Raw genomic sequence first — 27910 nt, forward strand, 5'->3', positions numbered from 1 at the left:
TCTCATCCAAGACTTGAGGAGGGGGACCTTGGACTAGTCTCTTTGGGAGTTAAGCAGGCAGATCCGCTTTCCGCCTTGGTCACAGCAGCTAGAAACCACTGTCCATCATGCCCTGGCAGCAGCCGTCGATGGGAAATTTCCCTCCTGGGAACTGGCAAGGCTGGAAAGCAGGCAAGGGGCCCAGAGCCAGCCCCACTGCCTGCTGTGCCAACTTCACACATCCCTTCAGGGTGCTCCAGTCCCATCACAATGGTGTGTTCTGAGCTTACAAAATTTCTAATTGAACATTAATCCTTTAATACCAAACTGTGCTTCATCCTGCCTAGAGCACTATAAGATTTCCAGCAAATGTGAAACATACTGCAGGTGAAGACATGGCCTATTGAAGTTTAAATTGTAGGCAGGTTTTGTTAGTACAAGTTTTCCTGTTTATGCTTCTGATTTCTGAGCAATTGTTCACCTGTTTTCAAAAAACAATACCTTTTTTTCTTTTTTTGGTATTTTGGTTCTATGGAAACATCACCTTTTTTACATACCACGTGGATAAAATGTTTATTGTTTTCCAAACACCTCTTTTTGGTGTATACGAGTTCCAAAACCCTAAGTGCTTCAGATGTTTCAGGAATTATCATTATGTTAATCCTTCCTAAGCTCATAGAATAGCTGAAGTTGGCAGGGGCTGCTGGAGATCACCCAGGCCAATCTCCTGCACAGGCAGGTTCCTCAGGACTGTGTCCAGTCAGCTTTTGAAAATCTCCACAGATGCGGATTCCAAAACGCTCTGAGCAACCTCTTCCACAGTTCAATCACCCTTATAGTAAAAAATATTATAATTTTTTAAATTCTTATGTTTAAACAAATGTCTTGTACTTCAGTTTGTGTCCACTGCCTCTCGTCCTGGCACTGGAAATTGCTGAGAAGAGTCTGGCTCCTTCTCCATTACTCTCTACCATCACATATTTATACACATTGATAAGATCCAGATGGAATGGTCCCACCTCTCTCAGCCTGTCCTCATGTGAAAGACGCTCCAGTCACTTCATCATCTCTGTGGCCCTTTGCTGGACTCTCTCCAGTATGCCAGTTTCTCGTACTGGGGAGCCCAACACTGGGCACAGGACTCCAGATGTGGCCTTACCAGTGCCAAGCAGAGGGAAAGGATCGGGATCATCTCCCTTGGCTTACTCGCAAGGCCCTACCTAACACAGCCCATGACACTGCTGGCCACCTTTGCCACTGGGGCACACTGGAGGTTCATGTCCAACTTGTGTCCACCAGGATCCCCAAGGCTTTTTCTGCCGGTAGACTTTCCCCATCCTGTGCCAGTAGATGGGATCATTCTTTCCCAGGTGCCAGGCTTTGCACTCCTGGTCACTGAACTACGCGACATCCCTGTCTGCCCAAATCTCCAGCCAGCTGACGTCCCTCTCAATGGCAGCACAACCACCTGGTGCATCACCCACCCCTCCCATTTCTGTATCATCTGCAAACCTGAGGACACACTCTGTCCCATCATCCAGGTCATTAATGAAGACGCTGAACAGCATTGGACCCAGATCTAGCTGTTGGATGCACAGTGCATTTGAACATAATCGCATGAAGGAACAGTGCATCAGAGTTAAAAAGCAAATTTTTATGTGTGCATTTGGCTGACAGCTCACCAATGAGCCTCCCTGCCATGCTGTTACCCATACTCTTGTCAGCATGAGCTTGAACTCCTGCATAAGCACAGCCAGCTGCTGGGAGGCTCTGCAGCAATAGCAGGTGGCACAGGGACTGAAGCGATTGCTGTCCTCTCTGAGAGGAACAGTCAGGTTACGGTGGTGCCAGCAGACAGGATCCAACCTGCTGGTTTTAACTAAAAACTCTTAGATGGTTTGGGGCTTGATTACATAAGAGGCCCCTCTTTTCCAGCTTATGCACCAATTTTAATAGCTAGAGTGTTTACATGTGTTCACCATCTAGTAGAAAAGGGGTGTCTACTAGCAGGCAAGTTTCTGTGAAAAAGCCTCAACAGCTGAATCTGCTGCAGTGTGGGCCCTCTGTGGACTTGGGTTGCTCCTGGCAAAACTGTCTATTTAAGAAACCCTTTGGGACAGAGCTGGATTCAGGATCTTATCTGAAAGTCCCAGGAGATTTTTTAATATGATTACTTGCTGTAGTAAAAGAGATAAGTTTGATTCCTTGTGTAAATTATGACTATTAATAACTGAATTATAAAGTCAAATATTATTATAATGAATTCTTTAGTACCTCACAATTATAAAGTGTTACAAACTCTGAAACAAACACTAGAAGTCTCTAAATAAACAACATATTTGTGGCCTGAAACTGCCATTTTGTTCTTCTGTTGTAGGAGACCTTGGGGCAACAGGCTTCAAAGCTCTGGATCTTCATTTACTCCAAAAGGAAGTAAACCGGTGTCAGAGTAAGTAAGAATCAGATCTTGAATCCCATGAGATGTGGCCCCCTCCAATGCAATTGACACACTTCCGTTTTGAGTTCTTCTGTTTCATTCTTCTTCAAGATCCTATGTGCCAGTGCTTTTAGATCTCTCCTGCATCTGATGTCTTTCATGACTTTCATTTTGCAAACTAGCAGTTCACTATGTTTCCCTTCTTATAGTTTAAGCAAGGAGGCTCCAAGATATAGAAAAGCTAATCTCACAATCCTCAAAATGTATCCATAACCCTCCTTCTATTTCTGTACTAAATGCTATATTTGACACCTTTTTTTTTTTTTGTTACATGTCTTTGATGCTGCTCAAGGCTCTCACAGTCTGTTTTACTTGGCTGTGAAGATTCATTCCCATATGTAGCATCAAGGATGAAAGAAACCACAGAGCTGTAGCTAGAGTGGGGCTGGAAAGGGGCTGCCAAGGCAAACACAGCGCTGCCAAAAGAGTTCTCCTCTGAAGAATGCAGTGTTTCTCAATTGTGCCTGGCTCGTAGCTCAAACTAGGGTTAGAATTAGCACTAGCATTGAAAGAACAGGAAAGCCTGATATGCAGCTGGGAAAAGGGCTGGAAATTGAGAAATAGGACTGCCAAAAGAATTGTTCTCCTGGTAACATGAAGGCTCTGGATTAAGCCATATCATGAGCCTTTGGGTCAGCCTAGGTTTAGGGTTGGGGCTAATGGAACGGAAATACCGGAGCTCCAACTGGAGTTGAGCTGCCAAAGGAAACAAAAGGGCTGCAAAAAGAATATCCCCCTCAGGAACTGATAGTCCATGGATGTGACTTTCCTAGGGCTCAGTCCAAGGTTAGGGTTACGCTTGGAAAAAGGCTCAGAGCTCCAGTTGGATTGAGGCTGGAAAGAAGCTGCCAATTAGTTTGTCCAAAAGGGGAATGTTAAGCCACTGAAAGGGCTGGAGTGCCCTAGTAAGGGCAGGGCTAGCCCTGGAGCAAGGCTAGCATCAAAGGCCACAAGTGTCTATTGCTGTAATTTGTGTACACAGTGCTGTATTTTGTGCTTATCTTGCATGCAGGCACCTTCTTTAAAGCAGGCAATATAACCACAGAGACGTCTAACGCCAAGGAGAAGTTAACAAAAGGGGGAGATATACCTTGTAGTTCAGACCAGACTGCTGGCCTTAAAGGGAAGAAAAAGGTCTTGAACTTCCTAACACCCTGAGCAGGGCAAGACTTAGTTCATGTGCAGTGAATGGCAGAGGTGACAAAAAGGCCACGATTAGGGCCAAGGCAGGGAGACAGAGGCCACGGGTATCAGCAGCTGTCCATCACACCTTCAGCCACTACTGGGGGGGGGGCTGCCGTGGTCCAGCCACTGTCACTGCAGCCACTGCAGCCCCCTTGAGCGCACTCGCTGCTGGATCCTGCGCCCTGCCGGGCCTCTGCTCGCTGCCAGGGCCAACTCCGCGTCAGCAAAAGAGCTGCTGACAGAACGGAGCGGGACGCCGCAAAGCACAAGACGGGGGGCTGCGCTCTGTGAGGTGAAGGTGACTTTGGAGGCCTCGCGCGGCTGTTTTCACACAGCTCGTGCCACCTGCTGGCAAGTGGCAGCAGCCGCCTCGCGCGCCCCGCACGCAGCTCGGCCCGGGCGCCCCCGGCAAGGCGACCCGCAACCGGGCACGGCTCTGTGCGCGGAGGGCGCTGTGGCTCCGATCTGCTGGGGCTTCGGGACCGTTATCTGCGGAGGCCAGGCCAGCCCGCTGCCATCTGCAGCTCGCCCCAGCCGGCGGGGCCCGGGCTGTGCGACCCGGCCGGCCCCAGCGCCCGTCGGCGCCCCAACTCGAAATGGCGCCGCGGGGCTCCATGGCAGGTGAAATGGCTGCTGACCAGCGCGGTTCGCCTCGCGCAGCGGACGGCTTCCCTCTGCCTCCCGGCGGGAGCGGCAGCGGCATTGCGGGCAGCGCCTGATTTACGGCTTGCGGCACGAAGAGCTGCGTCAGGCAGCGCCCTGCCAGACCGGGCTTCCAGAAGCTTCCTTACCCTTCTCAAAGATGGCTCCACGCCCCTCCCACAGGCTGCAGCGCGTCACCTCACTCCGCCTCCCCGAGCCAATGGGCCTGCATGCTCTGGGGTCACGTGGGGTGAGCGAGCCAGTCACCGAGGGCGCGCGGCGCTGCCTGACGTCACTTCTGTTTCTCAGGTGTATTTCCGGCTTGGCGTTCGCAGTGCCCGAGAGGCCTGTCAGGCGGGTCGGCGTAGGAGCGGCCACGCAGGTGCGGGGCGGCGGGTGGGGTTGTGGGGGCGCCCCTGGGGCCTCGCTAGGGCGCAGCGGGGGGCCCGGTGGGAGCGGGAATAGGGTTCAGGCCTGGGCCGAAAGCGAATGAGGGCTTGCGGCGTGGCCCAGACCTGAGGTGGGCGCAGGCCGCGCCCTGCCCGCGCTGGAACGGGCTTCTCGTGCTTCGGTGCAGCAGTGAATTGTCAGTGTTTCCTTACTGCTGTATCTGCCGGTTAACATGCTGGAATCTTGATGGCTTTTTGTTTTTAACACTGCTGTCGTTCATCCTTGTTCTTAATCTGATGCTTGAAGTTGTCTTGCTTCAAATATGAGTTTAAAAAAGAAAAAAAAAAATCTTAAAGTTGTCGTTGTAAGTTCCTGCAAGCTGTATCATGTCAGTGGAAGAGTGGGATTTAGTGGTGGAAACAGGATGTGTGACTGAAAGTATTTCCAGTTATAAAATGCAGGAGTTCATAACTGAGCTTCAAAGCAAAATGGATTTTTCTAGTAGCAAGAGTATTTTCTCTGTAGCTAATACTAAGTACCCAGTATTGCGGGTGCTCATTTCTAATGTATACTTAAAGTTACCTTTATTTAGAATGCTCTTGTATTGGGCACTGTATATGTAATCTATAAATGGCTGAAAAAGTGTACTGGTAGCTGGGTTGTCTTGTAATATTAGAGGTTATATACAGCTGTAATTAAGGTATGTGTAACTATAAGGACTTTAGTGTTTTTATGTGCAGCATGTGCATTGTTTGTGGTACCAGTAGGATACACAGGCTAGGGTCTGCTTTTGCTGGTGATTCACCCATGAGTCACGTTGATATTCTCTGGTCAAAACCACACAAGATGATCTGAACTTGTATTCTGGGATGTGACCTTGACTGAGTGTTGTGTCCATGAAGCTAATTAGTTCTTCAAATAATAAAAACACAACAAACAAGCAAACACAAAAATGCATTTCTAAAACATTTGCTGCCATATATATTATGCTATTTACCTAACTGGATTTATACTTAGTGAAAGTTTATGTAAATTGTTTCTCAGAATGGAAGTTAGTTGCTGAAGTAACTCAAGCATAAGTGCATGAAGGGTCTTGATGTAATTCATATGTGTAAAAGGTGGTATGTCCTGTTTTCAGGTAGGTACCTTGTGAGATAAGGTACTGATGGAAATAGGAGGCAAGTATCAATAGAACAAGGTTAAACTGTATGTTTTAGAGGCTCTAGCTGTTGTTACAGTATTGTAGTGATAATACCACTTCTACTACACGGTGCATCATAGTTGGGAATAAGTAGTATAAGTGTATTCTGTCTGAAAACTACATAGTGAAATAGTAAAGTGTATTTTCTAATGTACTTACAGGAACACAGTGTATTAAATTATCTAAGCAACCATGCTGGCTGCAAGGCTGGTGTGCCTGAGGGCAGTATCATGCCAGACTATCCGCCCCACCATTACTCAGGCTTCCCCAGCTTTGAGGAACTCCAGTATAAAGGCATACAGGCTGTGGCAGCCTAGCCAGGTAAGGTAATTCTCCTAAAGGTTGTGACTGCTGATGTTTTGAAGGGTTGAGTGTTTGGCCAAAAAAATCACTTTGCATGAAGTACTTGTTTTGAATGATCATGAGAATTCTGCTTTTTCGAGGTACCTGCTCTAATTTGCTGGAGAAAAAAATACTATTCAATTAGAAGTAACAGGGCTTTTAAGAATAATTGAAGTAGTATCTTGTGTTCTAATAACTATTTTTCTGTTGAAATTATTGAGGGGAGGGGAGGAAGAATTAAAGGGAGGTAGTTGGCGATGGACAAGGCTTACTAGGTAAGGCAGAAGAAGCAGAAATTCTTGTCTGACCTCCTCCTAGATCCCCGTTTCTAAGGAAGAATCTTGAATATTATAGTGAAGTTTGAACTTTCTTTTTAAAGTCTTAAGTCCCAATATGTGTTTAAAGCTTTAGCCCAGGTTGGAGCAATTCCTGAACACTATGGTGGGCTGTCATGGGTCTTACCAGCAGTTTTAGAACCTGGACTGCCATTGTCCTAAGACACTGTCTGTTTATTCGTATTTAAGATACGAAGTTTCAGACCTGCTTTCTGCCCAGGTAGCTCAGCTGTTAGGAGGCATTGTTCTTCTGTTATAATCTGGATGAAAGTGCCAATAGCAAATTCTTCACCTCCTTTGTGTTTTTTTCTCTTAAGCATAGAAAACTGTTTCAAGCATCCTAAGTTTGCAGGTGTGTTGGGGGTTTTCTTGTGTGTTTGGGGTTTTTTTCATTTGTTTTTTGTTTGTTTTGTTGCAGGGGGTGGGGTTTGTTTGGGGTTTTTGTTTGTGTTTTCTGGTTTTTGTTTGTTTGTTTTTTCTTCTGTGAGGAATACTACATAATTACATCTTTGGGTCAGATGTTGTTAGATGCAAAACACAACAGAATCAAAATGCTTTGGTAAACTTCCTGAATGTTATTGCTCTAACTACTGATTGTAGCAACACTTGTGGATTTCAGGTTTTAGTGTTAAAACACTCTTAGAGCTTTGAGCAAGCCCTTAGTTGCTTAGGTACCTGTATAATAATTTAGAAATTTCTGTGAAGAATGGTAAGTAAACTTCAAAAGTTGTTTCTGAACTTATATTTAAGTTTATTTTTGTTGTTCTTGTAGCTTACTAGGAGTTTGAGCACCATGCTCTCTTTGTTTGGAGCTTTTCAGCCTTAAAAATCCTAAGTCTGTAGGCCTTCATTCAAGGTTTCTTCTTGAAATCAAGGCCAGATGTGTAAACAGAATTTATACTGCCTTTCTAATTCTAGTGTCTGTAAAATATAAATATTGGGTAAGAATATTTTTTTTAATATGGAAGTGTTTATGTAAGGAGTGTTTTTACATGGAAGACTAAATCCTTTTCTTACATATAAATAAAAAAAGTAAAGAATATTATATGTTTTTACATTAAAAAAAACCTCATTGCCTTGTTTAGTACAGTGGGACAAGAGTAGAAGAAATGCAAATGTTTGCTTTTTAGCATAACTCGAAACTTCAGCTTCTGAAATTCACTGTATTGGTTCTATACTTCTAGAATGTGTGTATGTTATTCACAAAGACTCCTAAACTTTAATGTTTAGTTGTTTTCCTTGAGCACAGTTGCTTCATGTCTTTGGGGGGGAAGCACAGATTATTAAGAGGCTATGTAGCCATTTTAAACATAGCAAATAAATTGATAAGAAATGTTTTCTATTTTATTTCATTAAATCTTTCTTATGTTATTTTTGAATCTAACAGTGTTACGCCACCAGAGTAAGAACGGGTGTAAGACGTGGAAAAATTGGCCAGGAAATTAAAGAAGCAGCATTTGAGCCATCTGCAGAAACTGCACTTAAAGGTAGAATAGCTATGTTTTAAATACTGAGAATCTTTGATGCTTCACTTCCTTGAAGGAGTCTGTTTCCTTCAAAGCATTAAAGAGACTGAGAATATTGTTTCATATGTAAGTTTGCTTTGGAGTCTCCCTCAAGCAACTGGAGACAGTTTCTCTGTTTGTCTTTCCTTGTGAAGTTTAAAGCTGCAAATGCATCACAGTATACAGAAATTTATTGTTGTCTCTGCCTTAAGCTGAGAACTATTACGTCAAAGCCAACTGTCTCTTAATGGAGATTTAGTTGCAGATTTTATAAAATATGCCAGTGCTTGTTTTGCTACATCTACTTTGTATACTGTTTAAAGTAAGGATTTTTCTACAGTTTGGGAAAAAAAAGTCTCTGGTGCTACAGTTACGTCAGGCATTGCCTTAGCAGTATGCTAGGATACTTACTAGTACCTTAGTGTGGTAATTTCAGTGCATTATAAAGGGGTTTGTTTGAGATGAGTGTTCAGCAGAACAGATTGTAAATGTCCTGTGATAGCATTGAACTGACAAAGGAGGTATGTGTAGATTGGCTACATGGTGTCCTGGCTATAACATGTTGGGAGAAAGTGTAGCCTTAAAGAGAGTTGCACAAATGAAGGTATTTGGTCTGAGCTGCTCTTACTTCAGTTATAACAATATTTTATGATCTATGTTTGTAGCAGTAATCTGATATGTGTCCCACAGGCAGTATATCTAAAAATTGGACAGTAAGAAACTGATGGTAGATCATGTATTGTTGCCCATGAACTTTGGAAATCCCTTTTTAAACTGATTTGGATCTAATTGCTGCCAAAGAGCTCTTGAAGGAGCAAGCATTAGGGGCAGGTGAATGACAGAGAAGGACACAATGCCTAGGTTTTTTTTACTTTTTATAGCAAGTTGGATAGTGAAGTGGCATACTCAGGTGACAGGTAAACTCTTCTGTTGGAGAACCTGTTAACTGGTTTTGTGATGCAATTCCTGTCACTGTAATGAAGGTCAATGAACCTGGCATGTTACTAGCTTGTTTCTTCTTACTCTACTTTCTGAAGTTATATTGTGTTGGTAGGCTGAATCTGGAGCTTTTCATGTGCAGCTCGTTGAGAACTGGTAATACAGTGACTTGAAGTTAAGTGAATTTTTAAGAAAGAAACCTAACAGATACAACAAAACTCACATGAGGATGTTACTAACTAGCTGAGAAAAAACATTCCTGAGAGCGTGGATTTTTTTTTTCTCTATACAGCTGATCGCCTGGGGAAATTTATTGTTGCCGGAGGGGCTGCTGTTGGCCTGGGGGCCCTCTGTTACTATGGAATGGGCATGTCCAGTGAGATTGGAGCTATTGAAAGAGCTGTGTAAGTAACATGGCTTACTGTTTTAAGTAAAGAGTATGTTAAGCGAATGTCCCTCTTCTTTATATCCATCTCTTCTTTAGCTCATATTACCCAGTGTACACACAGCTTATGTTTTCTAAGCTCTGAAGAGAAAGCCCTCATTTCTGTCTGTGCAGGGGTTTAAAGTGTATAACTGAAAACAAAATTTAAATTACCGAAGCTTAAATGGGTGTTGACTTAAGTGAGTTTCTTTCTGTTGCTGAATTTGAAATTTACTTGTGAGCAGTGTATAAATATGTCTTAAGAGATGTGTCACAGATAATTTATAAAGGGTAGTCTTGTGTAAATCATATTGTTAAGACTACTTTGTCTGGTGTTCCTCTCAGACTGTTCATTAAATTTTAATACAGCATGTTGTAAGTAAAGTCTCCTTTGAATGCACTGCTTATCTTGGCATAAGCCCTGCTCTAATAAATATATATTGCATAAAACTTCAGTGTATTTCTTTTTGGCCAACAAAAGCCTGACTGTGATGGCAAAACCATATAGTTACTGACACTTAAAAGGTAGTTAGCCATAAACATGTTCTTGGGAGAAGCACATTGGAGACATTTGCTTTACTTTGCATTTGTATTCATATTAAATGCTTGCTAGCTGTATCAATGAAAAGCTGTGATTTTTTTTTTTTTTTTTTCCACAAGCCTTAAAGTAGTGGGTCAAAACAATAAAATGGGAGAAAATGTGTGTACTATGTTTAAGCTTGGTGTTAGCAGAGAGAGTTTCCTGTCTGTAGTATGATCAAATCATATTGCAGACCTTCTCATTCACATCTAATTCTGTTGCTATTGTTAGAGCTCTCAAAATGATGTGTCTTGTGATGTCAGATAATCAGGTGCACTGTGACTCAGCAACTTGTGAGCTGCTTAGCAGGCTACTTAGTACCCAGTACACATTTTGTACCCTTTTTTCTTAAATGAGTTGTTATATATACACTATTCTCTATTTTTCCATAGTTAAAAAGCATTTATTACTCTATTTCCCATGTATTCTTTCTCCTTAGAATTGAGCTATAATTAGCATTATTTGTAATGTTTCTAGAGAGTTATGTTACGTTACACCAGCATGAGGTTGGAAAGATCTAAAAGTTCAGCCTCCTGTTGTAAGGTAAACTCATGGCAGAACTTGCTAGACCACACCACTGTTATGAAATCTCCCTTATATCCACAGCTATGAATGTATTTAACAGCCTGATTGTGTTCATACTTGGTCTTCATTCCGATACTGTTAATTGCACTGCTATGAATGACTGCTTATTTTTCAGTATCTGGCCGCAGTATGTGAAAGACAGAATTCACTCTACTTACATGTACTTTGCGGGAAGCATTGGCTTGACGGCACTGTCTGCTGTAGCAGTAAGCAGATCCCCGGCACTCATGAGCCTCATGACAAAAGGCTCCTGGCTGGTAAGCTTATGTTATAAAAATAAAAATGTTTGCTGAGAAATGACTCCAAATGCCATGGATGATATAAAAAATGTGAACCATAAACAACTTGATGAAAATAATGTAAATCTTCACTTACCTTAGTGTCCTTACCTATAAAGACAACTTCAGTATTCTAATGATATTTTGTGATGTAAGATTTGATGCATCTAATTACATGCTCACATACAGCTTCTGTACTTTGAGTTTGTCAAGGGCAAATAACATGAGCAGCAAGGTGCTGTGATACCCATACCAAGCATATGCAAGAAAGAACCTGTCATAAATAGCCAAGGCTAATTATACTATTTTCTGTAGCTTTCTGAAAATGGAAACTGAGGTCCCTATGCATTCTTACTCCTCCATGTGCTCTTCTGTATAGCTCCTTGAAAGTTGTCTCCTGTTTGCCAAAGTTGAAATGATACTGTTAATACAATGTGTCTGCTTAGTATATATTCAGTGTGTTATCTGTAGTGGAACAGTAATAAGTAAATGCTAGCAGTACATTATTTTAGAGAGATTAATGATATATTGTTGGTGATCAACCAAAGTTGTATGTTTCTGACCAGTTTGCTAGCTGCTGAAGGATTCTGATTGGAATCATCACTAAGAGGAGGCAGTGAGGTTTAAAAATCATTGGTAGCAAAAGTATGTGAACTGAGCATTGACTTTGGATAGAAAAATGTACAAGAAAAAAATAATGCTAACATTTCAGGCTAATGAGGATTACAGTAAGGGATGGAACCATATGTTTTCCTTCTCTTACCTTACACAGCCAAGAGATTGTTGCCCTCTTACCACCAAACTTAGATTCCTAGAAGACTGAGTAAAACAGAGACGTGGGATCTGCAAAGATTTGACTGTAACCTTACGGGAGTAAAATTGACACATGCTTCAATTAGGAACTAGGTTTCTGTTTTCAGAATTACACTATTGATTTTTAGACTAGGAGGTTAGAACAGAGACTGTATGTCCTAACACCGACTTGAGGTCTGTAATGCTGTTTTTACAGGCAATAGGCGCAACTTTTGCGGCTATGATTGGTGCTGGAATGTTGGTCAGGTCCATACCCTATGAAGACAGTCCAGTAGCTAAACATCTGGCTTGGATGATGCATTCAGGTATGTGATTTCAGTGTTCATTTTAGAGATGTTTGTGCTTCAGTGTGACTAGATTTTTTACTTCAACAAAACTTTAAGGTTTTTTCTTTTATATATTGCTATAGGAGAGTTAAGATTTTTCAGAGACCAATGAGAACTCCTGAATGTCAGAAAGATTTTTTTTTTTTTTTTTTTTAAAGTGTCCTTACCACAGTGGTAATATTTGGTTTCATAACTGCCTTCTGGCACTAGAGCTTCTGTAAGCACAGTTGTCTACAGTTAGTGTTATTTAGTTTTACAAGATAGAAAAGCATTTGCTGACTAGAAAAATGAGATTTTTAGTATTAAACTGCAGCTTCTTAGCTACATGTTCCCATCAGGTACGAAAGCTGCAAGTACAGATTATTTTTTCACTAATGATACCTACTTCAAATAACAATGGCGATCATTTTTCAAAACTGTTTTGTGAGAAGTAATTTATGATTCAGGAAAAGACACATGGATGTTAGGCCCTGGAATCGTAGTTGCCTCTCCAGAGCTAGAATTTCTACCAAGAAGAAATTGTGTTTATTGTGTTTACTTTAATAATTATTATTAAGTTAAGTAACCTAATATGACATTAACTGATTAGATAGAGGTTTCATACAACACTTTAGAAAAAGTCTGTCTTACTTGTCTAACTACTTATTGTGACAGAAATCTGTCCTGCATCTCCTACCAGTTCTGTTTTGAATAGACGATATGTTGACTGGTATTAAGCTTTCTTTCAAAGACCAACTCCCTGAAGAATTTTCCAGAGCTATTAATAGATAAAAGCAGGTCATTGAACTTAAGGTTGCCAGTTTACTGGGCTCCCTTCTAGATAGACACATGATCAAGTGCGTTGGTGTTTTCTCATATAAGTGGATTAGTTTGAGCATTTTATCTGACTGGAAAATCAAATTGTTTTGGTAGGTGTTGTTTTTGCTAGAACTGTTCCAAATCTTACAGGTGATGTTTTGTTTTCCTTTGGCTAGGTGTCATGGGTGCAGTGGTGGCCCCTCTAGCCTTCTTGGGTGGTCCTTTGCTGATCAGAGCTGCCTGGTATACAGCCGGAATCGTCGGAGGGCTTTCAACTGTGGCCATGTGTGCTCCAAGTGAAAAATTTCTCAACATGGGAGGACCACTTGGAATAGGCTTAGGCTTTGTTCTTGCCTCTTCAATTGGTAAAATTTTGTTTCAATACTGTCAGATAAAGTAGGTTACAAACTTAAGGAGCTAAGATTCAGCTCACATTTAATTGCAGACTAGTCTGTCCAGTTAAGATTTGCCCTAAATAGCCCTTTCAACTCTAGCACAGTAGAAAATACTGTTAAATTCGTTCTTCCAAATAAACAGAAGTTAGAGTTCTAGCAAGTATTGATCTGATAAATGGCTGATAATGGTGGCTTGTATTTTTAGGTACAGTCAGTGACTGGGGAAGACAGTAAACATGATCATAGTTTCTGATCCACTGTTCTTCTCCCTTATGTGTTTGAGTTTCTAGGCGTTGTTGTAGTCCTAGGAGCAGAAGTACTTTCACATGAAGAAAAGTACATGTGATTCTCTAGGGTGTTCAGAATTAGTGGATCAGGTTGTGTATGTGAGATCTTCAGCTGGTATATTAAAGCTCTTGGTATCCATAATGCCCCATGAATTGAGTACTCATTGAAAAATGTATGCTCTAGTAACTGAAGTTTGACCCAACTCAGAGTAGCAGATTTACATAGTAACTTCCTTTAACATTTTACATTCTTCTCCAGGATCCATGTTCTTGCCCCCTACTTCTGCTTTTGGTGCTGGCTTGTATTCGGTAGCAGTTTATGGTGGATTAGTGCTCTTTGGCATGTTCCTGCTCTACGATACGCAGCATGTTATCAAGCGTGCAGAAACTATTCCGTATTATGGAATAACAAAATATGATCCAATCAATGCGTAAGTGTTGTGTTAATACAGCTAATCCCAGTGTCTATGTAAGAATTTGCTTCAAGCTATATTGAAGTATGCTTTTAAAGCAGCCAGACCTTTTGTTTGTTGTTCTGAAGCATATTGCTGTTAAATGTGAAGAATCACAGGGTTTAAAAATACAAAGCGGAAATAGCTAGTGGAGTTAAAACTGAAGGCATCTGCCTGAAATGAGAGAAAGGGGATTGAATGTGTGGTATCACATGCCTCTGGCAATACTTTCTAAATCATATCTTTGTTTCCTAAAACATTGCTAAGAGAATTTATTGCTGCTTTCTGAAAGTATCAGGCAATATCAGCCAAGACAAAAGATGTTAACTCTTTCACAATCACTTAATATTCACTAGTCTTTGTTAATAATAAAAAAGCTTCAACAGTGTGATAGATGGAGAAGGAAGGATTAATTGACTCAATAAGGACCGGGTCTGACTAACAAGTAACTTCCTGGTAAATGTCTGTCTGATCTTAGGTGATTTGTTTACCTCCTTGATTCTGGTTTCTTAAAATAGAATAATACTGACCTTCTTCAAAATTATTGAAGATAAACAGATAAAAGTATAGCATAAAATCAGGGGGGCTGCTGTGTGAGAACAGTGTACTGTCTGTTAAGGCTTCTGTGAGTAGTTCCTGGGATGGTAGAACAAAAATACAGGGTTTTTTTTGACACTGAGGGCAGTCATAGTTGGGTTTTGTTATAGATGCTTCATGAAGGTTTTTGGAAATGAAGTATAGTGGTGTAAAATGCCAAATGATACTGTTTCTGTTCAACAATACTAACTTTGATTTCCTGTTTCCTAGGTGCATGGGTATCTACACAGATACACTGAACATCTTTATTCGGGTGGCCACCATGCTTGCAGGTGGTGGAGGTGGCAGGAGAAAATAAACCATGACTCCTCTTTGCAGCTGTCTGACAGCCTACCTACTGCACATACTAAATAAAAATCTCTTGTTACAAGCAGTTTAGCTGCAAGTCAGAAGTTTAGAGCATTTCAGCATATTGTTTCCGTGCACTGTGATTCAGACTTAATAGTTTTTCCTCAAACACTTTACAGCTCTGCATTTAAAATAGTGTGAACTGCTTCTAACTGTACATTATTTTGTGAAAGTAAATTATTTTTAATATATCAGTAAGATACACTATCTGCTTTTTCATGGGTTTGACAGCAATTCAACTCTTTTTTACTGTTACTGCATAGTAAAGGGGGTAATATCTGAACTGGTATCCCATATGCAGGTAGGAACAGAAGCCACTTCATGAAATGCTTTTGAAATGCCTCAGTTTTCAGTTAAGATTGCATAAATGATATTTTAGTGACACATTAAGAAGAACTGAACAAATGGGATATGGCACTAAATGCATTAGTGACTTCTACCCTGACAGACATTTCAAAGAGGTTTAAGCAATTGTCAGAAACGCATTTGATTTGACAGGTGAGGTGACCAAAAAACATGAAGGAGACAGGATGAGAAAACTATGCAGCATTTGTCCAGTATGAACTTCAGTCTCTGGAGCACACCTGAAAACTCCTAGCTTTAATGTTGACTGCATATAATAATGTGGTTCTTTTGATACTATGTTTATCAGATTGTGGAATAGCAGTAGGGGTGTGTCTTTATTCCAGTCACTAAATTTCAATATTGCAGGCAAAGCCCCATCCTTCAGAAGAGCTCCTAGTGCTCATTTCTTCTAAGTGTGTACGCTTAGCACAGAAGAGGCAATTGATGGCCTGCTGTAAACCCAGGTATAATAGGTTTACCACACTGTTGTATATTTTAGTCTGTTTCCAACTTTTCTCCAAATTAGTATGTTTAGCTTGGTCTTAAAGAAATGTTCCCTATCCTTGAAATTGATTTAACGTTAAGAAACTTACCAAATTCTATTGCTATGTGTTGGAATAGAAGGTGACTTCTTGGGCACAAGAAAGTTTTGAGCTAATGTCAACAACTCAGACTTTCAATTTCTAGTAAATATGTATATGTATTGACTTACGAAACAATAAAATTCTAGCCTCATGAGTTGACTATTCTCACTTTCCCTGTGTTAATAGAAATATTTTAGTACCTTTGCACTAATAACTTTGTGAAGAGTACTCTAAATATTTTTTGGCTACAACTTCTTTTGTAAGAGAGTGTATACTCTGTTTAAAAAAAGAAGAAAATCTACTAAGGTGTTTTCTAGTTTCACTGACTATCATCTTTTCGGGGAGGTCTCCCAGATGGAAGATACTGATCTACACTTTCTTCAGGTGGTGCTGTTAGTGTAACCTGTTGGCTACTGACTGCAGCCAGTGCTGCTTTCTATGTCTATCACATACTGTAGTATTTTTAATCTCTTCAATCACAGGGAGGAAACAGTGAATTGTGAAGAACCTTGTTGTGCCCAGAGATTATACAGCACAATCTAGTTCCTGGCACTATTACAGCTGAAGGAAATTCTGTAGTACTTAAGAGGAAGAAAACTCTGGATCCTGTCAAGTGTATGAAGCCTGTTCAGAGTGTTTATCTTTTTAAGCAATTTCATGGTTAATCAATTTCTATATACTGTTGCTGTAGCTGAACATAGCAGTGTGCGTGTTCTCAAATTCTGAAATCTACAGGGAGCTGTCTTACAACAAAATTCTAGTATTTGTGCCTGTAATAATAATAAAAAAAAAAAAAAACGCAGGTAAAACTCATTTTATGTGGATTCTGAGGACAAAGATCTAGAGGTTGGCTCTGAACCAACAGGAGGAGAATCCTGGATTGTTTGAAACAGTAAATTGTATAACACAACACCCTACTTAAGGGAGGTCTTTGCATGGAAAGTGAGACCAACAGGATAGTCCGATAACCCTTTAAGACAAAAATAGGCCAAATAATGCCCGAGGAAGCATGAGCATTCATTTGTGCTCTGTCTTTCTGAAATACGTGGCTTGACTCCTGTGGGTGAGCTTGCATCAGTAGGAAAATACTCTCTTGGTGCTGTGTCTCCAAAAAGAGAAGAACAAGGTTAAGAGTTGTTCCTTTACATTTGAAGTCTTAAGTGAAGAATTAATATTTGTCCTCATTGAGACAGCTTTAATTTGGGGAGGAGTGAAAAATCTTAACTGTGATAATTTGATAGGCACAAGAACAGGTGCCCATTTTTTCAGGGAGAGCATCTCAGACCTTGTGCCGGCTTACTGTCAGGCTACTCTTGGAAAGCCAACAGAGAATGCGAAAACTTCCTAGAACTAAGAAATTGTTTAGTTTTATTAATAGAACTTACTAAGGTGGTGTTACAATAAGCAAGTTTTCGTCTCCTAAACACTAAATACTCTCAGAAGGAAGTCAAATGCTTTGTATCCTAAATTTCAGATGTCTAAAAGCTGATCAACGTTGTGGTTAGACCCTCTAATTCTTAATGTCCTGTTTCATATGCTTCTGTAAACTAGGAGGGGAAAATAATTGTTATTAAGTGGGTTTAAACTCAGAGAAATCCAAAACTAAGTGAGGAGTAAACCACCTTCCCCCCCCAACTTTGAATAAGGAATGTTCTTACTTTGTTTTGTTGACTTGAAAAAATTCTTAATGAAAAGGGTTGTCAGGCATTGGAACAGGCTGCCCAGGGAAGTGGTTGAGTCACCATCCCTGGAGGAGTTTAAAAGATGGATGGATGAGGTTCTTTGGGATGCGGTTTAGAGTTGGACTTGGCAGTATTAATGGTTGGACCCAATTATCTTAAAGGTCTTTTTCAACAAAAATGATTCTATGATTTTGCCATCTATAAGGGAGCTCTTACTCACCATGGTTTTGACAGTTGTTTATGAAGTCATAAGATGGAGTAGGGGAGGTTGCAGGCTTTTGATTTACTGTTGAACCAGGTTGAAAAGGGTTATACATAAGTCTGTTCCCTTACTGGTTTCTGGTAGAGACAATTATTACAGAATTTCGCTGAGTGTTTTTAAATAACTACTTTTATGTTTTGAGGGGAGAGTAAATCAGTCACAAAAACAAGATCAGATATTTGCATGGTTTCTTCTTTCTAGTACATTAACTTGTATTTAAAGAAAACACAGTTTTCTTGTTTTCAAGTGAGAGTTAAAAAATTTAGTATTGTTTAGTGAGAAGCAGCTTAGGTAACATTAGGTAACAGCTTAACTGGCAACAAATACAGGAGAATTACATATTTGTGTAAGTACAGCAGGGAAAAAAAAAAAAGGAATCATAGGTTTTATTAGCAAGAAACAGGACTGTATTAAAATCATCATAAAATAAGGTAGAACCCAGGAACACAGTGCAAGGGAGAAAACTTCAAAACTTGCCGCAGGTTACTGGGGCTTGTGGTTCTCTTGAAGTCTTCAAGTCAATTTTGCATGCCATGCTGTAGTGCAGTGGTTACTGGGAGCAATGTTTTGGTAGAAGTTACGCGTGAGGTTGGGCTGGATGTTCAAGTAATGGCCTTTTTTAGGCTTGAGATGTACAAGTCTGTTTAGTGATTACACAGTAATCACTAAATCACTTGAGGGTCTGTTTCATCAGTTAGCTGAAGCAACTCTGTCAAAAATACTTTACTCTATTGGACTGCAGTTGCATCTGTGAATTACAAGGGAAGAAAGTGGGGATGAGGTATAAAAGGTTTTCTGGTTTTCGATTTACAGACAGTAAAATTGAGAATCTATGGTTTGGTGGCTGCAGTGGATCCAGTCACATTGGTAGCTCATACCAATAAAGGTGGACAAAGTTGTGTGCCATGTTTCTAGGTTAGTCAGATAGTCCAAGGCAGCAAGAATTGCTTCTGGAGCAATGCTTTTGATTTTTGCCTGTGTGCCCTTTCATACTGGAGTGTGGTATGTGTTGGTGGCATCTCACTGGGCAGCAGGCCAGATGTGGGTGTTGGGTGGGAATAGTACTTTCTGTTGTAGAGAGTGTTTAATGGAGAGAAAGAGCTGCACCAAAAAAAGCCAACTGAAAGTGACAAATACAAAGAGATACCGATCAATACAATTACACAGCATTCCCTGAAAATAAAATAAACAGCTTCGGGACAATTATGAGGCCTTGGTACTTGTTTTTAAAATGTTCTTTAAGTTTCAATGATTGTTCGCTGCTACCCTAATCTACAGTCATGCTGAATAAAGCTATAGCTAAATGATGAAAAGTTAACTGTATTCATGAGGTGTTAATGTCTACATCTTACTATGTGTGGGTCTCAGAGAAAGCAAAAGTAACTACAAATAGCACTATGCCAGAAACTGGTTTCTTGACCAACAGTGTTGCTTCAGCATGCAATGAACTGGTTCATTTTAAAGTGCTTGCAGTTGTTGACAACAAGAGGCTTTGTATTTGAATATGATACTTCTCTTGGTCCAGTCTTTTTGAGGAAACACAGGAATTAAAAAACTAGGACCACCTTCCTCCTCGGGTTGCACCTGTGGTTCAGGGACTTAGCTAAAGTTCATTGTAAATGCCACCTGAGATACAGTGGGAGAAGTGGGAAGGCAGAAAATCAGCAAACTGGAAATGGAAGACTAGAAGCAATGAACCAGGGTCATTTTCAGACTCACCCAGAAGAAGAAAAAGTAATTAACAAATAAGGTCAAAGAATATATAAAATTCTAAGACAGATGTGTGTCAGGGGAGCATTTGGGAGACAAGATGGAATGAAAACACAGATTACTGTACAACCTGCTAACCTGTGATTCAGAGTCTGTCAGCTGGAAGTTTGAGGCATCTGTACAGTGATCTTTAAGGCATTAATTTTATGAAAGGAGCAGCAAATGTTGTGTTACATCTTTGCAGCTGGAAGAGGCTTTTGGTGTTTGCTAAGGTGAGTTGGGGGCTGGGAAAGAAATGGAGTGCAGAGGTATTTCTGAATTGTGAAGGGAAATAAGGGATGCGTCCTTAGATTCCCATTACTAATACTTTATGTTCAAAAGCCACAAAGAGTATCTCAAAAATTTGAAAAAAGTAGTTTGTTCTTTACCATTACATTAAGGCATGCTGCAGGGTGTCTTTTTACTTCAAAAAGAAATAACACAATCTTAAAATTGCAGTTTTCATAGAGTCATTATTTCTGGAGGCGGTATGCTAATGTTTTGTAAGATTCATTAGTATTTTGTTAAAAGCTTGTGCTATTCTAAAAAGAATCTGCATTTTGTGTATGAGATTTTTTTTTCTAACCAGGTGGAAGCAGCTGCTTGTGCCATAAGGAGAATAAAACAGTTGGAGCAAATGGTCTGGTTAAACTTAGAGATAAATGAAACTAATTTTTGAGCTGTGAGAAGGCAGAGACCATTAAAAACATTCAGGATACAAAGTTAACGAACATCATTCTCTGGCAGTATGTGCTGGAATCCATTTTCAAAGAGGAAGGGTATGTGGTGTAGAATCTGCAGGTTGTAGTTGTGCTCACTATATTAGACACAGTAAGGACAGCACCTGGGGAATAGTAACTAGCAAAGACCAGATTGAAAAGCAAGTCCAAGGTTATTGGTGTCCTAGCAGTTTATGGTGAGTTGCTAATCACTTAGGGTGTCCTGGAGCAGGCTTTAAAACGTCATTGACAAAGCTTTTTCAACAAGTGTCCTGCCATTCCTCAGTTTGTGCCCTGCAGGTAAAGCCTCTGCAGAGCAGCCAGCTGATGTGCCTGGGAGTCCGGTGTGTGGTGTTTGTCGTCTCTAAGCTCTGTGTTCACTCTTCTGTCCCTTCGCAGGTTGCTGTTCTGGATAGCCTTGCACTAGTAAGGTTGGGCTGGTAGCTGTATTTATTTTGCTTGGTTTTAATTTACTTCCTGCAGACAACTTGGGAAAGATGGAATAACAGATGTGTCCCCTTTCCCCCTAGTTTCCTTTGTGATTTATGTTCTCTCTGTAGTCTTTCAAGACCTTAGATGTGGTGACGGACAGTTTTTCTGGTAGCCGTCGGCTTCTAAACAGCATACCGAAACGAGACAGCGCTTTTGTCCAAAAACATGTGTTTTAGATGCAGTGCTAAGTGTGTGATGCATGAGGGAAACATTTTCTTCTTGTGGTAGTCCAGTCCTCTAGTTCAAGCAAGATGTGATTTAGGAAACTGGTTTTGACAGCAAATCTGCCAGAGCTCACACCTCCATGACAGGGTGATGAGAGGAGCTGTGTAACCTCCTCATTATGGAAGTAGATCTGCTCCCACTGAATGTCAGTTTTTTCCCCCCAGAGTGGGGAAAAACACAGGCACCTGAAAAGGGGGGCTTATCCCTCTTGCCGTTTACCATGACTCTCAAAGATTCATCTTTCACTCTCAGCCGCTGTTTGAGAAGGCGCTTCTTTCTTTCAGAAACATGAAAGAAGAATAATATGGGATCTTTTGTACAAAACAAGTAGTCTGGTTGCCCAATGCTTAGTTCCAGAAAACTGAGTATGAGGAAATTTTAAGTGGTACGATGACAAATGTCTGGGCAGGCATCTTGCTCTTAATTTTCCTGAATAGATAAGTTATTCAGCTGGCAAGCCTCCAAAGCAGAAAACACTGTGCAGCTGTCAGCCTCTAGGGCTTCTGGAAAGATTTTGTCATTGATCTGCATATCAATCTCTTTTGTAAAAACATAGATAAACCTTGTCTGTACTGATCTGACAGGAGGTGGTTTGAGGGATAGTAGAAGGAGTTTGTCCTTCTGAGTGGGTATAAATGCTGTTACTTGGCCATGGTGGCCTCTTCCTGGTTCTTCTGTACATTGTGGATATGCTGGTGTTAACAACCAAAATAAGTTGACCATATGAAGTCCAGAACTTGCACTAAGCCATTTAGAGGCTAAGGCTGTCTCCATTTCTATAGTGGTATGTGTTTCAACTTCACTTCATCCTGTCAGCTCCTACAGAGAGACATTTGCCTGAGGAGAATATTTCATTGTTTGATTTAGTGTCAGCTACTTTTATCAGCTTGCATGAGCTAGTTCAGTGGGCACCATTTCAATGCAACGTCCCCGAAGCATTTATGGTCACCTCAATTGTAATTATGTGACTAGGAAGGAGTGGAAGAAAAAAGACATACTTCATCTACAATGGTTTTACTTTTAGCTAGAAATTTGATGAGATAAGAGAACTCTGCCAAAGCTTTTATTGAGATCCCAAGTTTTGTCTGAATCAGTCTTCATAAGAGACATAAATGGTAGGAGAGTGAACTTTTTGCATTTCAACTCAGCTTGTATATCTTCTCATTCCCTTGGGTCTCAAATGGAATTTGCAAACATATCTGGAATTTTGTTTCCTTATATTGTCTAGGGTGGGAGGAGGAATCTGATAAGTTACTCTTACAAGATCTTTGGAAATCCTGAAGGGATATATTGCTTTAAGAAATGCAGTTGTTTTTGTTTGGTTTTGCAGCTTGTGGTTGGTTTTTGGGGGCGGGTTGTGGGGTTTCTTTTTGGTGTTGGGCTTTTGTCGTTGTTGTTTGGGTTTGTTTTTTGGTTTTTTTTTTTTGGTTGGTTGGTTTTTTTGTGGCATCCTTTTTCTTAGAAAGGATGGTGATGGATGAGGATGTGTACTCTACTGCAGGAGGAAAAAGTGATCTTTATCTCTGGGCAGACCATTGCTTAGGCAGGAATGAGGTGGATTGGTAGTAATGGCAGATGCATACCATCCAGTCTAGGTGGGATGGTGCAATGATTTTAGGCTTGTAGTCAGTAAATTAAGACCTATAACTCAAAAGCCATTACCTTCAGACAAGGAAATGATTGTGCCTCTGCTATCTCACCATTGCAGTGGTGGCGAGTTAGCATCTAGCAAGAAGTCCAGTACTTTGATAGATACCTAGACCACTGTGCAACTTATAAAAATGTATAACTAGTATTCCTCATGGAAGTTAAATATTTAATTTTTTTAATAAGATTGTTCATTCACACATACACAAAAATCCCCACCCCCTATCTTTCAGTTAAAGTTCCTGTGTACAAGTTAGTAAAGATAAATGCCTTACAGTAATGCTAAAGAATTGTTCAGAAGCCTAATGACGGTGTCTGCAAGAGCAGACCAAACAGTGTCAGAACCGACTGAAGGAATTAACAAAGATAACATGACTTTCTGAATCTATTCCCATTCATGACTGGCAAGGAGAGGTTGTTAGATCTAGAAGTCATCACTCTGGGACACGTGTGAATGAGACTTTTGTGTTTTTAGCGTGTGTCAGTTCTGTGTTACACTCGTGTTCAGAGGCTGTTGTTGGTGAAAGGGCGGTGGGCAACTGCTGGGTCAGGGACTGATCTCAGAGCCTGGTGCCAGCAGGTTTCTTGCCGTTGTAGCAGCAGTGCCAGATGACAGGTCTGAACAGCCGTCCACATTAAGGGTTGCCACAGATTGATGCGCTGTTTTCTGTGTTGTAAGAGCCTGTTTCCACTTCATTATGATGACGAAAGGTCACTGAGGTGGTTGGATGTTGAAATAAAAATCCAATTCTTAGCATAAATACTACATGAAAGGGTTATTTAAATGCTTCTTTTTTTTTTCCTTTTCCAAATGAATCCACTTCAAAATTGAAATGAGCTTCTGGCAACCATTTCTAAATTCTAAGTTTGCTATAAACGGAAGATCATTTCTCAAAGAAAAAAATAAGCTACCTTATCAAATTCTTTTTAAATATCAAAGTGTTTAAAAAAAAAAGTTGTCGTGCTCTTTAACATCAGCAGAAATAGGGAGGAATCATCTTGGTGTTAGAGATCAGTTCAAGCTGTATAAAGGCACTGGGCTTGCCAAGTGTTATTGTTTTATAGGTGTGCTATTATATAGGTTTCGTGAAGGCCAGTGCATATTATCTCACAGCTTCCAGCAGTGTTAGAGGTGGGGTAAGTTGGATAAAAATTGCCAACATAATTATGTTAAGCGTCTTCATAAGATGAGATCTAAATTTCATTTTGCATTCTGCTGTGCAAACTGAAAAAATGTGTATGAGTCAGGTCTGGCCTTATACAAGCTGACCGTGAAGAACACTTTCTTGGGAAATAACCGATCTATACGCTTGTTAAAAAATTTGAAGTAAATTAATAAAAAGTATGCAGCTGCTTATTTAGGTCATGATTTGAAGTAGAATTACTGAAAACATCATGGAAACTATTGGAAACATCAGCTGTAGTCAATATTTAGGGTCAGATTTTCATTTAATTGCAGGATTAAACATATGCCCTGTCTTTAATGTTCTTCAGCACACATAACAAAATAAGGAATTCCTGTAAAAGGTGGGGAATTTGTAGGCAAATTCTGTTTATGTATCATTGAGTCATGCCTGGACCTGCAAAAAGTCCCACAGAGTTTTATGGGTCATAATTAGGTGTATCAGTTGTCCTTTTTATATACATAGAAGTAACGACACAGAAGCACTGGCTGCAGTGCTGAAAAGGAAGGAAATGGAAAATGAGCAGGCATGAGAAAGGAGCTGAACGTGCTCTCAAGAAGAGCAGTGACCGGACTGGGCAGAGCGTGTTTGGCCAACTGAGTATGTGCCCTGTGGAAACAAAGCAAGGTAGCCAAGGGCCTGAGGGAGAGCTCTGACACAGAGTCAGGAACCCTCCTGCTACTGCTGGTCAGTGACTTACAAAGGAGCAGCAGGGATGAATATTGGAAGGAAGAAAAATCAGCCTTTATGGTAAAGGCAGACGTTTATCCTGCCCTAGGTAAGGGGTAACCAACACCTGCATGGGATCTGAACAATGGAGGGAGAAAGGAAAGGCAGAGCTGGTGACAGCAAAGACCTACCACAACAGCAAGGATTTCCTGAATGCCAGGGAAACGAGGAGACTGCCAGCTGTATAAGCAGGAGTTAAGTGAGCAGAGCCTTGCAAAAATCACAAATTAAAAACCTACTCACCTAATTCTCTAGTAGGTGAATCTAGTGTTTTAAAATTATGAATGTTGAAAGCAGAATAAGCATGTACTTAGCTCTTTGAATGTGAAGTGTTTGTACCTCCTTCATGTATGCAAAAACTAGTAGTGCCTTGTAGGCAAAGGGCTGTATTTTGTAAAAATGGATGCGAACAATTATGATTATATCAACCAACTTTGAACCTTTCCTTAGGGAAATAATGAATGTGTGAAATGTGAAACAAGATTAAGACTGGATATTAAAACCTGCTTTTTAAAATCATAATTTAAAATTGAATATTTGAAGCACTTCAAATTAATGTCTTCCATAGTGCACGGGGACCTACTGCAGTCCATTGTAGTTCCAGTTTTGTGAGGTCCTAATTTAATTACAGGCTCAACTTTAGTCATAGCTGTAGTGTTCCTTAGTATATTTGTTATGTTAAAATTCCCCTTTAAAAGCAGGAGATTTTAACAAACACCTGAGTAGATAGCAAGTTGGGAGGGGGGAGAAATGACAAATAAACCAAAACGCATGTTAACTTGAGGCACTTCTGGCATTGTAGCCGTAATTAGGTATGTCACTCGGAAGTATGTGGATGTATTTGTTGGTATATATACACAGAACACAAGGCTTGTTTGTACAAGAAAAGGGAAGGGACAGGGAAGCAGTCTGTCTTAGGATTTATGGGTTTCGGGAAGGCGGTTGCTGAGAATTGGCGTGGCTACAGCTCGGTGCGGCAGGGCGTGCTGTGACACCCAGAGGGCTGCTGCGGCCAGGGAGAGCGTAGCCTTCCCAGCCATGGCCCACAGCAGCTGCTGCTCGCTGGGGAGCCTGGTGCTGCTCAGGCGAACCTGCCTGTGTCTCAGGGGAGAGCTCTGACTTCTTCTAAGAGCCCAAGATAACTTGTTTCAGCCTAGTGTATGCATCTGCAGGTTTCTAGCCACAACATATTGTGAGAGATTATCCTGACTGGACAATTTAGCCCACATGAGGAGTGGGAAAATTTATGCCTGAACTTTCTCTCCTGAGAGGAATGGTGGTACAGTCTAAGTATGTATATAATTTGAGACTGGTTCAAAGAAATGAACACTTAGGTTTTCATACACTTGTGTTTCATTGAAAAGTCAAAATATTTCTGAAAAAAAACTCCAATGAAATAAAAACAAACAAACAGACTTGTGCCTTGAGGGAAAAAAAAAAAAAAACAAACCACACGCACACACACAGAAAACTACAACAAAACACAAACCACCAGTCAGTTTAAACAGTTGCAACAAAAACTATTGTTCACTATTACCAGATCATAATAAAGGAAAAAGGAGACTGAGGCAGAACTGGATGATGGAGGGAGAAAAAGGCACGGGAGTGGCAGAAGGGAAGAAAGTATCAAAAGAGAACAGACTCAAGGGCAGAAACTGGAGGTGACTACAACCACCAGGTGAGGAGATACTTAAAAAGGTAACACAAATGAGTGTAGTTACTGGCAGAGACATGCTGAGTGGGGGACACAGGCAGCCAGCAATAATAAAGTTTATGAGAAGATTATCTGAAATAAGAATCAAATAACATAAGACTAAGGATAGTTTATCTTACAGAAGGTGATGTGTCTTCAGCAGAACAAATGAAAGTATCTAGGCTGCAGATGCTGTACACATTGGAGAATAGCAAATAGTGAAATTTACTGTCTGCCATACACTCAAGTAACAATCACTGATCCTCTCTGGTCTGAGAGCTGAAAACATTTTGCAGGTAATATCATCCTGTTTGCTCAATCAAAGCTGTGGAGAAGGTGGCAGTCTCCCTTGGCAGCAAGCAGACTTGGAGGTTTGGGGACAATAACTTTCAGACGCATCTGGCAAAATCCTTTGTGCTCTTTTTGGCAAAATAGCTTTTAAGAAAATGGTTGGTTTGGCTTCTCTAAACTCAGAAATACAAGTGCAGGCTGAAAGGCAGAAGCGTAAACCATTTAAAACTGTTACCCTGGGCAGACAGCAGAGCTTCCTACCACCTGCTTTGTTTCCCCTCTGGGGGGTATTTGGGTGTGCAGTGATAAGTACAGGTTTGCCTCATTTCCCATCACAGTAGCTGGAAGGCTTGGATTGTTGTCACAGAGGAGACCAAGTAGCAGCCTGCCTCCTTCAAGCAGAAAACAAAAATTGGGCATCCAAGTAGCACATTCTGCTTTCTTGCTGGGAGTGGATGGTAAAATTAAAATGCAGTTATCTATATTTAGAAAACCAAGTGTTTGTAAATACTCTTGTTGCCAATATTCCATCATAAATATTTCAGAAGAAAAATGTGTCTTTTTTCAAGTAGATATTGGAAGCAGATGTAGTGCATTTAACATTCCGACACGTTTCCAGTTTAATTAAACAAGCATAGCTGGAAATGCCAGTAGCCATTGTGATGACAGGTTCTCTTATGCAACTCATCTCCCATCTTACCTGGTTACATTTCCTTCCATGTTTATTTTTTATTTCTTGTTGTGTACACTGGAAGAGAGGGTGATGGTTCTATTCAGTGCTAGAAAGACATGAAAAATTCTTTGGGCATTGTCGTGGTTTAACCTCAGCTGGCAACTAAGCCCCACAGAGCCACTTACTTCCCCTGGGTGGGATGAGGGAGAGAATCAACAGGGTAAAAGTGAGAAAACGTGTGGTTTGAGATAAAGACATTTTAAGTAATGCAAAAGCCATGCATGAAAGCAAACCACTTCCCATGGGCAGGCAGGTGTTCAGCCATCTCCAGGAAAGCCAGGCTCCATTGCATGTAATGGCACTTGGGAAGACAAACACCATCACTCTGAATGTCCCCCACCTCCTTCTTCTTTCCCCAGCTTTATAAGCAGAGCCTGGCATCATATGGTGTGGAATATCCCTTTGGTCAGTTGGGGTCAGCTGTCCCGGCTGTGTCCCCTCCCAGCCTCTTGTGCACCCCCAGCCCACTCACTGGTGGGGTCAGGAGCAGAAAAGGCCTTGGCTCTGTGCAAGCTCTGCTCAGCAGTAACTGGAACATCCCTGTGTTATCAGCACTGTTTCCAGCACAAATCCAAAACACAGCCCCATCCTAGCTACTGTGAAGAAAATTATCCCATCTAAAACCAGGACAGGTATAAAGTCTTAGTAGGTTTGAGTTAATATGTGCCTTTTATGAG

At 40.8% G+C, this 27910-nt stretch overlaps 1 protein-coding gene across 2 annotated transcripts; it reads left to right on the forward strand.

Moving 5' to 3' along the window:
• The first annotated feature begins 4530 nt into the window (after nt 1-4530).
• GHITM (growth hormone inducible transmembrane protein) lies at nt 4531-15981 on the forward strand. Of its 2 annotated transcripts, none has more exons than XM_082052969.1 (9): nt 4531-4685; nt 6056-6215; nt 7959-8058; nt 9308-9419; nt 10720-10861; nt 11892-12000; nt 12996-13184; nt 13761-13932; nt 14761-15981. In XM_082052969.1, exons 2-9 carry the CDS (start codon nt 6087-6089, stop codon nt 14846-14848), a joined length of 1041 nt encoding a protein of 346 aa, XP_081909095.1. In that variant the 5' UTR covers nt 4531-4685; nt 6056-6086; the 3' UTR covers nt 14849-15981. The 2 variants fall into 2 exon arrangements, with proteins under 2 accessions (XP_081909095.1, XP_081909096.1); XM_082052970.1 differs by having other exon boundaries at nt 4550-4648.
• Nucleotides 15982-27910: the final 11929 nt, after the last annotated feature.

This window comes from Streptopelia decaocto, assembly GCF_964273445.1.
Source record: "Streptopelia decaocto genome assembly, chromosome: 5".
In the NCBI taxonomy this organism is placed as follows: domain Eukaryota; kingdom Metazoa; phylum Chordata; class Aves; order Columbiformes; family Columbidae; genus Streptopelia; species Streptopelia decaocto.